At 38.3% G+C, this 13,864-nt stretch overlaps 1 protein-coding gene across 3 annotated transcripts in view; it reads right to left on the bottom strand.

Annotated features, from left to right (window-relative positions):
- COL19A1 (collagen type XIX alpha 1 chain) overlaps positions 1 to 13,864 on the bottom strand; it is a 380,294-nt gene that overhangs the window by 274,218 nt on the left and 92,212 nt on the right. For all 3 annotated transcript variants that reach the window (XM_042939135.1, XM_042939134.1, XM_042939133.1), the window contains 2 exons: positions 12,175 to 12,219; positions 9,796 to 9,840 (listed from right to left, as the gene is read on the bottom strand). In XM_042939135.1, coding sequence (XP_042795069.1) covers positions 9,796 to 9,840; positions 12,175 to 12,219 — 90 coding nt within the window. The remainder of the gene's footprint in view (positions 1 to 9,795; positions 9,841 to 12,174; positions 12,220 to 13,864) is intronic.

The following is a 13,864-nucleotide window of genomic DNA, read 5'->3' as shown; positions in this document are numbered from 1 at the left end:
GTCCAATATGTCATTTGCAAATATCTTTTCCCATTCTGTTGGTTGCCTTTTAGTTTTGTTGATTGTTTCCTCTCCAGTGCAGAGCTTTTTATCTTCATGAGGTCCCAATAGTTCGTTTTTGCTTTTAATTCCCTTGCCTTTGGGGATGTGTCAAGTAAGAAATTGCTATGGCGGAGGTCAGAGAAGTTTTTTCCTGCTTTCTCCTCTACGGTTTTGATGGTTTCCTGTCTCACATTCAGGTCTGTTAGCCATTTTGAGATTATTTTTGTGAATGGTGTAAGAAAGTGGTCTAGTTTCAATCTTCTGCACGTTGCTGTCCAGTTCTCCCAGCACCATTTGTTAAAGAGAGTGTCTTTTTTCCATTGGATGTTCTTTCCTGCTTTGTCAAAGATTAGTTGGTCATACTTTTGTGGGTCTAGTTCTGGGGTTTCTATTCTATTCCATTGGTCTATGTGTCTGTTTTTGTGCCAATACCATGCTGTCTTGATGATTATAGCTTTGTAGGAGAGGCTAAAGTCTGGGATTGTGATGCCTCCTGCTTTGGTCTTCTTATTCAAAATTACTTTGGCTATTTGGGGCCTTTTGTGGTTCCATACAAATTTTAGGATTGCTTGTTCTAGCTTCGAGAAGAATGTTGGTACAATTTTGATTGGGATTGCATTGAATGTGTAGATAGCTTTGGGTAGCATTGACATTTTAACAATTATTTATTCATCCAATCCATAAGCACGGAATGTTTTTCCATTTCTTTATGTCTTCTTCAATTTCCTTCATAAGCTTTCTATAGTTTTCAGCACACAGATCTTCTACATCTTTGGTTAGATTTATCCCTAGGTATTTTATGCTTCTTGGTGCAATTGTGAATGGGATCAGTTTCTTTATTTGTCTTTCTGTTGCTTCATTATTAATGTATAAGAATGCAACTGATTTCTGTACATTAAGTTTGTATCCTGCAACTTTGCTGAATTCATGTATCAGTTCTAGCAGACATTTGGTGGAGTCTATCAGGTTTTCCATGTATAATATCATATCATCTGCAAAAGGTTCACTTCACTTCATTTTTGCCAATTTTCATGCCTTTGATTTCCTTTTGTTCTCTGATTGCTGATGCTAGAACTTCCAATGGTATAGTAAACAACAGCGGTGAGAGTGGGCATCCCTGTCGTGTTCCTGATCTCATGGGGAAAGCTCTCAGCTGAGGATGATATTAGCTGTGGGCTTTTCATAAATGGCTTTTATGACATTTAAGTATGTTCCTTCTATCCCAACTTTCTCGAGGGTCTTTATTAAGAAAGGAAGCTGAATTTTGTCACATGCTTTTTCTGCATCGATTGACAGGATCATATGGTTCTTATCTTTTCTTTTTCTTTTATTAATGTGATGTATCACATTGATTGATTTGTGAATATTGAACCAGCCCTGCAGCCCAGGAATGAATCCCACTTGATCATGGTGAGTAATTCTTTTTCTATGCTATTGAATTTGATTTGCTAGTATCTTGTTGAGAATTTTTGCATCCATATTCATCAGGGATATTGGCCTGTAGTTCTCTTTTTTTGTTGGGTCTCTGTCTGGTTTAGGAATCAAAGTAATGCTGGCTTCATAGAATGAGCCTGGAAGTTCTCCTTCCCTTTCTATGTTTTGGAACAGCTTGAGAAGGATAGGTATGATCTCTGCTTTAAATGTCTGGTAGAATTCCCCAGGAAAGCCATCTGGTCCTGGATTCTTATTTGTTGGGAGATTTTTGATTACTGATTCAATTTCTTCACTGGTTATGGGTCTGTTCAAATTTTCTATTTCTTCCTGTTTGAGTTTTGGAAGTCTGTGGGTGCTTAGGAATTTGTCCATTTTTTGCAGGTTGTCCAATTTGTTGGCATATAATTTTTCATAGTATTCCCTGATAATTGCTTGTATTTCTGAGGGATTGGTTGCAATAATTCCATTTTCTTTGATGATTTTATCTATTTGGGTCATCTCCCTTTTCTTTTTGAGAAGCCTGCTAGAAGTTTATCAATTTTGTTTGTTTTTTCAAAAAAACAACTCTTGGTTTCATTGATCTGCTCTACAGTTTTTTTAGATTCTGTATTGTTTATTTCTTCTCTGGTCTTTATTATTTCTCTTCTTCTTCTGGGTTTGTGGTGTCTTTACTGTTCTTCTTCTATTTCCGTTAGGTGTGCTGTTAGATTTTGTATTTGGGATTTTTCTCGTTTCTTGAGGTAGGCCTGGATGGCAATGTATTTTCCTCTCAGGACTGCCTTCGCTGCATCCCAAAGCATTTGGATTGTTGTATTTTCATTTTCATTTGTTTCCATATATTTTTTAATTTCTTCTCTAATTGTCTGGTTGATCCATTCATTCTTAAGTAGGATGTTCTTTAACTTCCATGCTTTTGGAGGTTTTCCAGACTTTTTCCTGTGGTTGATTTCAAGCTTCATAGCATTGCGGTCTGAAAGTATGCATGGTATGATCTCAATTCTTGTATACTTATGAAGGGCTGTTTTGTGACCCAGTATGTGATCTATCTTGGAGAATGTTCCATGTGCACTTGAGAAGAAAGTATATTCTGTTGCTTTGGGATTCAGAGTTCTAAATATATCTGTCAAGTCCATCTGATCTAATGTATCGTTCAGGGCCCTTGTTTCTTTATTGATCCTGTGTCTAGATGATCTATCCATTGTTGTTAGTGGGGTATTAAAGTCCCCTACAATTGGCACATTCTTATCAATAAGGTTGCTTATGTTTGTGATTAATTGTTTTATATATTTGGGGGCTCCCGTATTCGGCACATAGACATTTATAATTGTTAGCTCTTCCTGATGGATATATCCTGTAATTATGATATAATGCCCTTCTTCATCTCTTGTTACAGCCTTTAATTTAAAGTCTAGTTTGTCTGATATAAGTATGGCTACTCCAGCTTTCTTTTGACTTCCAGTAGCATGATGGATAGTTCTCCATCCCCTCACTTTCAATCTGAAGGTGTCCTCAGGCCCAAAGTGAGTCTCTTGTAGACAGCAAAGAGATGGGTCTTGTTTTTTTTATCCATTTTGGTACCCTATGTCTTTTGGTTGGAGCATTTAGTCCATTTACATTCAGTGTTATTATAGAAAGATATGGGTTTAGAGTCATTGTGATGTCTGTAGGTTTCATGCTTGTAGTGATGTCTCTGGTACTTTGTGGTCCTTGAAACATTTCACTCACAGAATCCCCCTTAGGATCTCTTGTAGTGCTGGTTTAGTGGTGATGAATTCCTTCAGTTTTTGTTTGGGAAAACCTTTATCTCTCCTTCTATTCTGAATGACATACTTGCTGGATAAAGGATTCTCGGCTGCATATTTTTTCTGTTCATCACATTGAAGATTTCCTGCCATTCCTTTGTGGCCTGCCAAGTTTCAGTAGATAGATCTGCCACTAGTCTTATTGGTCTCTCTTTATATGTTAGAGACTGTTTATCCCTAGCTGCTTTCAGAATTCTCTCTTTATCCTTGTATTTTGCCAGTTTCACTATGATATGTCGTGCAGAATATCGATTCAAGTTACACCTGAAGGGATTTCTCTGTGTCTCTTGGATTTTAATGCCTTTTTCTTCCCCAGATCAGGGAAGTTCTCAGTTATGATTTGTTCAAGTACACCTTCAGCCCCTTTCTCTCTCTCTTCCTCTTCTGGAATTCCTATTACAGATATTGTTCCGTTTCAACGTTTCACTTAGTTCTCTAATTCTCCCCTCATACTCCTGGATTTTTTTATCTGTCTTTTTCTCAGTTTCCTCTTTTTCCATAATTTTATTTTCTAATTCACCTATTCTCTCCTCTGCCTCTTCAATCTGAGCTTCAATGGTTGCCTCCAGTTTATTTTGCACCTCATTTATAGCATTTTTTTAGCTCCTCATGATGGTTTCTTAGTCCCCTGATCTCTATAGCAATAGATCCTTGCAGTCCTTTATACTTTTTTCAATACCAGTGATTAATTTTATGACTATTATTCTAAATTCTTGTTCTTTCATATTGCTTAAATCGTTTTTGATCAATTTGTTAGTTGTTGCTACTTCCTATAGTTTCTTTTGAAGAGAATTATTCTGTTTCATCATTTGGATAGTCCCTGGAGTGGTGCAGAACTGCAGAGCACTTCCCCTGTGCTGTCTGGAGTAACTTGTGTTGGTGGGCAGGGCCACAGTCAGACCTGATGTCTGTTCCCAGCCCACCTCTGGGGCCACAGTCAGACTGGTGTACCTTATCTTCCCCTCTCCCAGGGGCAGTACTCACTGTGGAGTAGTGTGGCCCCTGTCTGGGCTACTTGCACGCTGCCAGGCTTGTGGTGCTGCTTTATGGGATCTGGCATATTAGCGGGAGTGGGTCCGCAAGGTGCACAGGGGTGGGAGGGGCAGGCTTAGCTTGCTTTGCCATCAGTGGTCCCCTGTGGGAGGGGCCCTGCAGCACAGGGAGGGAGGCATGCAGACCTGTCAGAGGGATGGATCCACAGAAGCACAGCGTTGGGTGTTTGTGTGGTGCAAACAAGTTTGGGGAACTGGTTCCCTTTGGGATTTCAGCTGGGGGATTAGAGAGGGAGATGGCGCTGGCCAGTGCCTTTTTTTCCCGCCAAGCTGAGCTCTGTCTTCTGGGGCTCAACAACTCTCCCTTTGGTGTCTTCTCGCCCTCCCTGCTCTCTGAGAGCAGAGCTGTTGACTTTTAACATTCCAGATGTTAAGTCCCGCTGGCTGTCAGAACTCATGGAGTCCGGCCCCTCTGCTTTTGCAAGTCAGACTCAGGGGCTCTGCCTTGCTGGGAAGGCTGCCCCTCCACTGCCCAGGCTCCCTCCCACCAGTCCGTGTAGTGTGCACCGCCTCTCCACCCTTCCTACCCTCTTCCGTGGGCCTCTCCTCTACGCTTGACTCCAGAGAGTCCGTTCTGCCAGTCTTCTGGCGGTTTCCTGGGTTATTTAGGCAGATATGGGTGGAACCTAAGTGATCAGCAGGACACGGTGAACCGAGCATGCTCCTATGCCGCCATCTTCTTGCCGAACCTCTCAAATGATATTTAACAATAAAGATTGGCAGAATTGAGTTTAACACTGAAAAAATCAATTTTTAAACTAAGTCTGGAGCGCCTGGCTAGCTCGGTCAGTTAAGCATTTGACTCTTTTTTTTTTTTTAATTCTTTTTAATGTTTATTTATTTTTGAGAGGGAGAGGGAGAGAGAGAGAGAGAGAGAGAGATTGTGTGTGTGTGTGAGCAGGGGATGGGCAGAGAGGGAGACACAGAATCTGAAGCAGGTTCCAGGCTCTGAGCTGTCAGCACAGAGCCAAACATGGGGCTCAAACTCACAAATCATGAGATCATGACCTGAGCTGAAGTCGGATGCTTAACCAACTGGGCCACCCAGGCACCCCACGCATCTGACTCTTGATTTCAGTTCAGGTCATGATCATGGCTGTGAGATTGAGGCTGCATGCTGGACGTAAAGCCTGCTTAAGATTCTCTCTCTCTCTCTCTCTCTCTCTCTCCCTCTTCCTCTGCCCCTCCTCCCCTGCTTGTGCTCTCTCTCAAAAACAAAACAAAACAAAAAACTGTGTTGGAGTTTGAATGGCAACATAAAAGAATGGTTAATGGCTGTATCACTGCAAGGAAGGTTGACACAGTACAGGGGTAACTGCCACCTCAAGGGTGCACTCTCCATTTGTTCACTAGTAGTAGCCCATACAAAACCTGCAAGAATTCTGAAGAAACCTAAGGAAAATCCTCCAAAGAATGGATGCCTAGGAGCACTCCTAAAGACACAGAGAAACCAGAACACAGACCCCCTGCTGTGAGTCTATTCCCCAGTCAGAATATAGACTTCCTCCCTCCTGCCTCATGAGGCATGCTGTTAGAGTCAAAGGATCCTTGAGTGATGCTCACCTGCCTTTGGCAACAGGCAATGGGGCAGTGGGATGGGTTCATTCATATACATCTACATGTTAAACCAAAGAATAGTGAACCTGAAAATAGCTGTCTTCAGGGAAAGTCCTGCCAGCGGTAAGTAATTTGAGAAAGAACTAGTTCTTCAAATGATTTTCACTTCAGGACTGATTTGGCTGAATTGTGCTTGCTCAGTTAATACACGAATTTCTTCCCTAAGTTGCTACAGACTCAGGAATATACTCTCAAATCAGGTCCTCTCTACTTGTTCACATTTCATAAATTCTTCTCTGGACTAAGGATACCACTTTAGACGTGCTGAGGAACCACCTGGTCAGTCTGGCTCATGAATTAAACTGGCCTAGAGGCTAGTTTTGTAGTCATAAAGGAAAACAGCAGATTTCTCTACTTGGTTTATACTGGATTATAGAAATACCACATAAGCCTGGGTGGCTTAGTCAGTTAAGCATCCAATTTCAGCTAAGTCGAAGGTCCTCGCTGTCTGTAAATTCAAGCCCTGCATTGGGCTCTGTGCTGCCAGCTCAGAGCCTGGAGCCTGCTTCAGATTCTGAGCCACCCTCTCTTTCAGCCCCTCCCCCACTCATGCTCTGTGTGTGTCTCTCTCTTTCAAAAAATAAACATTAAAAAAGTAACATATAGTGGTATCATCACTATGAAGATACTTTAAGATCATCACATAGCGTTTTCTCTTTGACAGTTGATATGTGTTTTCTTGTTCAACTGGTAGCCATGTGCCTTTGGTAGGTAGGACATCTTTGAGCAATAACAACTCCCTGAATTCTTTTGTTTTACAACTAGTGAATTGTATCATTCAAAACAGTCAAATTGTAAACACAGTAAAGGCCACAATGAGACAATTAAAGAGGAAAGGTAAGTCTTATTGTAATTATATAGTCTTACACAAAGAAATAAATTCAATTTAAATTATCTTTTAGGGGGTAGGGGAATGGGCAAAATGGGTATAGGGGAGTGGGAGGCTTGCATGGAACAAATAAGTCACAGGATGAAAGGTACAGCATGGAGAATAAAGTCAAAAGTATTGTAATAGTGTTGTATGGTGACAGATGGTAGCTACACTTGAGGTGAACATATCATCAAGTATAGACTTGTTGAATCACTATGTTGTACACCTGAAACTAATATAACATTTCATGTCAACTATACTGTAGAGGCTGGTTTTAGGTCACAGGCTTGAGTAATGGAAACTTGAGCAAGTCAAAAGGGTCCACAGTGACTACCGAGCTGAATGCACAGGCTCATTAAGCCATAGGTCCTAACCAACCAATGGGCTACTTACAACCAGACACAGTTCCTAAGATTACCAAAAAAGGTAAAATTCCATATGTCTCCATATTCCCTTACCCCCCTCTATAACTATAGCTTCTCACCACCTCCTCATGGCAAACGGTTTGTCCTTCGCTGTTCTGTATGCTGCTCCTTTGCAGTGTATTCAGTAAACTTTTATCCCTTTTGTTCTGTCTTGGGTGAGTTCTTTCACCACCCCTGCAACCTGCCCGCACCCAATCGGGATGCCCACATACACTTCAAAAAAAAAAAAAATTAAAAATAAATACATAAAGTAGTCTTTGTTCAGAAAACAAATTATGTTGTAAGCAGTGAAAGGATTTCATGCTTGTATCACATGGAAATGAGTGCTTCACATACTTATTTAATTAATCTAGAAACACAGTTTCTAATCTAGGAACAAAAAGTTGACATTAATTATTTATCTCATGGAAAAATACATGTGGTCATAGATCAGAATATGTAACATGCAACACTGAAAAACTCAAACATTTGCTATTTGGTAAATAATAAAGCAGAATATATTTTTATTATACGGGTTATTATGTGAATTTTACATGTGGCTATAAGCCATTTGAATTATAATTCTCATTCAAGGTACAGTCTTTTCTATTTGATGCTTTATATCTTTCTGTTATCTCCATCATTCTCCATAAATATTTTTACCTCTTGGTGAAACTATTTGAAGGCAATTGTTAATAGGTATGAGGAATTAGAAGGGAAATCTTCAAAGCCAAATATATTGAACAGTTTTCTATACTTCATAGCCTGTGAGAATCTATTACTGAGTAATACCAACCATGTATATAAAATATCAAAATAACCACTAAGATTTTAGTGAGATGGTGACTTTAAATGACAGAGAGTTTTTCTTTCCTTGCTTATTCTCACTTATTCCTACAGGTAAAGTCCCATTAATAAAACAGGAACATGTGTAAATAAAGCATTTATTTATTTATTTATTTATTTTTTAATTTTTTTAACGTTTTATTTATTTTTGAGACAGAGAGAGACAGAGCATGAACGGGGGAGGGGCAGAGAGAGAGGGAGACACAGAATCGGAAGCAGGCTCCAGGCTCCGAGCCATCAGCCCAGAGCCCGACGCGGGGCTCGAACTCACGGACTGCGAGATCGTGACCTGAGCCGAAGTCGGACACCCAACCGACTGAGCCACCCAGGTGCCCCTAAAGCATTTATTTAAAGGCAATGACTGTCATTCTACTAAAAAAAATATATTCAAAAGATTCCTAAGAGGAGAGATCCACTTTTTAAAAAATAGTCATAATTTAATGGAATTCTCAATTATATGATTATTATATGGCTGTCCTTTTCTCTTACAGTTCTATGAGGAAAAGTAATTAGCAAGTAGCTTACATTATGCATAATTTGTCTTACAATTATTATAGATGCTCATTCTGTTTAAAATACTTATGGAAGAAGCAAACAACTGATCACGGCCCAGAAAACTAAATACAGGCAACACTGTCTAATTTGAGATTATCTCTCCCCCTTCCCTTATTCTGGCTGTCCAATTACATGACATTTTATGAAACAAAGGAATGGTACTGTTTTGTTCTATTTAAAAATCAAACTGGACTTATGAAAAGCAGAAGGACTCAAATGATTGTCTGAAGGGAAATTTTGGATGACTAAGGCACTTCTATTCTCTGTACTTTCAGTAGAAGGCTGTAAATTTGTAAAACAAAGATTGCTTGAATATTGGGTTAACCACTTCTCTCAGCACCAATCTGGACGTCTATCCATAGTTTTCTTTGCTTCTGAGTCTGATAAACTTGTAGAGTTTAAGGAGTTTACTATAACCCAATCTGGGATATTACACAATCTCTGTGTTTTTTCTTTTAAACTGTCCCTTTTAAGCCATCCCTTCCAGGGCACCCGGGTGGCACAGTTGGTTAAGCATCCGACTCGGGTTAAGCATCTGATTTCTGATCTCGGCTTAGGTCATGATCACACAGTTTGTGAGCCTCACATTGGGCTCTGCACTGATGGTGTGAAGCCTGCTTGGGATTCTGTAGCTCCTTCTTTCTGCCCCTCCCCCGCTTGTGCTCTTTCAAAATAAATAATAAAAATAAACTTTAAAAAATAAATAAAGTAAACCATCCCTTTATTTTAACTCTTTCAAACTATTCTATTTTCACATCTATTTTCTGTTTGACCCAATTACAGTCCTTCTTATTTATTTCCTCAGGAAAAATTCTACTGATAAACCAGGTATACATGTAAACAAAATATTTAAAGACTTGGACACAGTGCAGCAGTGATGTGATAGCACACAAATATACTGCTTAATAAATGTTTTAATCATTTATATATCAATGAAATGCATTTAGTGAGAAATATCTAGATAAAAGTACCATCCAAAGTTTAGAAAGATGTCTGAAAATCACCAGTGTATTAAGTATAACTTAAGTGAAATAAATATTTTAAGGTTTTTTTATACAAAATTACTGAATTCTGGATATAGAAAGTATAAGAGAAGTTAGATATTCCACTTCAAAATATTTTCATGAACACAATTTATTTTTATAGATGCTTATGTAATGAGAGATATTTACCTTTTCACCAATTTCTCCTTTGCTGCCTTCAAAACCTTGCTCTCCCTGTAGAAGAGGAATATGGTATATATAATAATGGGAACACTACTTTTAATATACACAATTATTACAATAATAATGATAATGTTTCCAATAACTAATAAAAACCATTTCTAATATGTAAATTTTTAAACCAATATTAACTTAGACAAAATTTAAATATTCCTAAATACTAAAGAGTACAAGCCACACTTTCACTATAGTACGTTCCATGCAATGTCATTTCCATAAACCTGAATTTCTCTATATACTGTACCTTTCTCAGAGGTGTTTTGAGAATTGAATGCATCAACATAGTGCCCGGCACTGACTAAGTTAGCCATTATTGTTATTATTACTATTACCATTTATTTCACTAGATCCAGCAGAAACAGCCTTCTCATGCTGACTTCTATGGAATACCATTCCAGTGGGAGCTGTGTGATGAATGAGAGTTCAGGTTTGAACCCCGAATCCTGGCTCCAGCTCTGACACCAGAGCCGAACATGTTCTTTACCTGGCTCTCAGTCACAGAAAGGGCGTTGGCAGTTGTAGGGCTGCTGGCTTTCAACCACCATAATTATTCCAAAAGGTGTAAGTCTCCTATTCCTCAACTAAAACGCTCTCTGACCCAACAAGCTTATTTTCCCACTTAATTCTGCACAGATACTTATGGTACTGATGTTTGATGCATACATTCAAACAAATATTCATTGAATGCCAAGTACATGTCAGGCACTCCAGACAACACAGCCAGCAAGTGAATGCTGGATATAGGTCATCCTCACCCCTCCACTCACAAGATGCACTCAATAAATGAAATATTTCCTGAGTGCACAGAGATAAGGGATGAAGGGTTTCTTATGTCAAGTTTTTCTATAATGCTGCAACAAGGTGACACTTGACACAATTAAAATTCATGTTAGAAGCGAACTGCCAGGTTTTTACTATACGTATAGTGTCTGTGTATATATTATAAATAATACCTGCAATCAAAATATGTATATGTGTACATGTATACACACACATACATACATGATTAAATTATTATTTCTGCTTCATTTTCCCTTTAAAAGGGTACCAGGAAAGACAATAGGTTAGTATTTGGGCATATGTGCCACTGAATATATGGTCTATCTTTACTCGACCATTTTTCCTAAAATATAGACTTTAACTTGATCTGTTAATTCAAGCTGACATCGAAGCTGCTACACCCCCCAGTACATCAGTCACAATGTCAGCATGATGCAGCCACCACAAACAGCTGCTGGAAAGTCCAAAACTATTTCCCAGTAGATAAATCTGCACATCCCTTGGCTTGCAGCTCAACTCACAGAGGCAGCACATGCTGTATCAATGGGTTTTGTCTAGAGTTGCTGTGAAGAAATTCAGAAGCTTGCCATTTTATCGCTGCCAGTTCAATCTTATTATCTTTATCAAGCCAAGTAAGGGAAGATTTTTCAAACACTGTAACTATAAATAAATGCACATCTTTTTTTTTAAATGGAAATTTTTAGCTACAGAGAAAAACCTAGATGCAGTAGTAACTTCTGACATCTTGCTGCTAAGACCTGTAAAACTTTCAGAGCATAGAGATGATATGGTTGGCTGGGGTGGGCATCTAATATTGCATTAGTAATGCTCTCCCCTGTGGTGAGATTATCTGAGTGGTATCATGACAGCTGGCCCCACCTGAAGTGGCTCCCCATCCCTCCAGGAAACTGGAATAGACCAGTCTCTGTGCTTCCAGCAATGCTGGTCACACTCCTTTCCAGGAGGAGAGAGTCCTGGGACAGGTACAAGTGAAGTTCACCTTGGTAAAGAGAAAGATAGTAGGTACAGAAACAAGCAGCCTAGTCAAGGCAAAAATCTTTATTATGAGTTTGTTATTCTGAAAGATATTTTTTGAAGAGGTTAGTTGTAGCATCTTTGTAACATTTAATATTTTATGTCAGTGTAACTATTATGTTTAGCCAACCTGGGAAATACAAAAAGAAGATAAATAAGAAAGAACCAAATACAGTCAAAGGTGGTAAAAATTATTCCGCTCTTCATTTTAGACGCTAGTAACAGTGAAAACACAATCAGAGCAGCTCTGTACACTCCACTGGCCCCCAGAAAGCATGATCATTGACTTCTCTGGAGAAGCATGTTGCTAAAGCTCTCTCCTAGAGTGATTCCTTTGAAAAGGGATTACTTCCATGGGTTCTCTTTGAAAGACTGATTAGTGGCTTTCTAAGAGCCTTTCAGGGAATTAAGTTTCATCAAATAAACTTTCTGAGTCTTCGCTATACTATATGCAGATTCAATTTTTAAGATGTTAAATTCTTAATTTCTATAAAACATTCAAAAACTCTTTACCTTTTGACCAGGTAAGCCTGGAACTCCATGCAAACCATTTTCACCCTACAAGATGTATAGAAAATAAATTTTATTAGCAAAAAACAAATGAATAAAGAAATTTTTGCAGTCTTTAAGAATTAGTTCTAGCTTGGTGGGGAAAGGTAGCCTAATACTGAACATCTATCACATTCAGGGGCTTTTTATCTATCCCTCCTTATCTTACAACTATAGAGTTAGTACTTCAATTTTACAAAATAAGAAAACAGTCTTGGGGGGTTTGTGGAGCTCAGTCAAGTGTCTGACTCTTGATTTTGGCTCAGTTCTTGACCTCATGGTTCATGAAATTGAGCCCCACATCAGGTTCTGTGCTGCAGGCATGGAGCCTGCTTGGGATTCCCTCTGTCTCTGCCTCTCTCTCTGCCTCTCTCTCTTTAAAAATAAATACATAAACCTAAAAAAAGAAAATAAAGAAAACAGAGTCTCTGAGTCATGCTCAGGGTCACCCAACTTGTGGCACTACCTGAGATTTCAATGAGGTCTCTCTAACTCCACAGCTATTTAGTACCCCTTATTTCATGTTCTCTTTTCAAACCTCTGGACATAATATTAAAGCCTGGAATAGGATTTCTATGGGCCAGGAACTGTTCTCACAACAAATCTATTGGGTAGATAGATTATGATCATCTTACAACAGATGATCACACCATCCTACACAAAATAGGAGATAGAAATGGAATTTGAACACATATACTTCAGCTCTGTGCACATAGCCACATCCCTACACTGTCTCATGGAAAAGATTTAATTCTGGCTTGTAAATGATCTCATATAAAAACTGAATACATCTATACATCTATTATAGATATGTATCACATCTATTATAGCAATAGACATACAGATATGTATGTAAACACGTGTATGTCTGTGTATATTTGCATATATAAAACTCATATCCATTGATTGCCTTTAAATCAATTTTGAAGACAAACCCAATCCCATTTTACTTGAAAAATTGCTTAAAAGAATTTTTAGTTCTTTACATTCATCTGGTTCCTTTCTTGGGTAAAAAGGTTCTCAGCAGATGCTTATCAGTTTCCATTACTGGAATTCATGGGTCATTTCTTTGACAAGCGTGATTTGTAAACAGCACACCAGCTAGAATGAGATATTCCTGGGAGGATGTACACATTCTCAATGGGGGCTTAGGAATTTTTCTGCTTATAGGAACTGACTTGACTCCTGAGTTTGCAGGTTGAGGCAGCTCAAAATAATTTAAAAATTCCATTGATCTACTTTATTTCTAGAAAACATTTATAAGTAATTTATAAGACAACAATTTTTCAGCATTACCTAGAATGAAGTTAGATATCATTTCTTAAAATGATATAAAAGAAAAAAATCACATCTTCAAACTTTAAAATAGCAATAATATATTCTAAATCTAAAGAGAAAATTATTATTTCATTAATTAATATATTTTGGAAAGGTTTAGTCATTTATAACAGGGTTGTACCACTATATACAGACACACATATTTTAAAGTCTAGGGCTGTTCTTAGATTAAGTTATCTAAGTTTTTCACAGTAGAACTGCTATCATCAAAAAATATACTAAACAGTAAAGGCAAAATTTTGCTGCTAAGTGTAATTAAGTGTTGAAGCATCAATAAAATACAATGTACTTACCTATGTAATAAGCATATTTCTAT

This window comes from Panthera leo, chromosome B2 (genome assembly GCF_018350215.1).
Source record: "Panthera leo isolate Ple1 chromosome B2, P.leo_Ple1_pat1.1, whole genome shotgun sequence".
NCBI classification, from domain to species: Eukaryota; Metazoa; Chordata; class Mammalia; order Carnivora; family Felidae; genus Panthera; species Panthera leo.
Note: the sequence above shows the minus strand (reverse complement) of the source record. Positions and strands in the feature narration are given on the sequence as shown.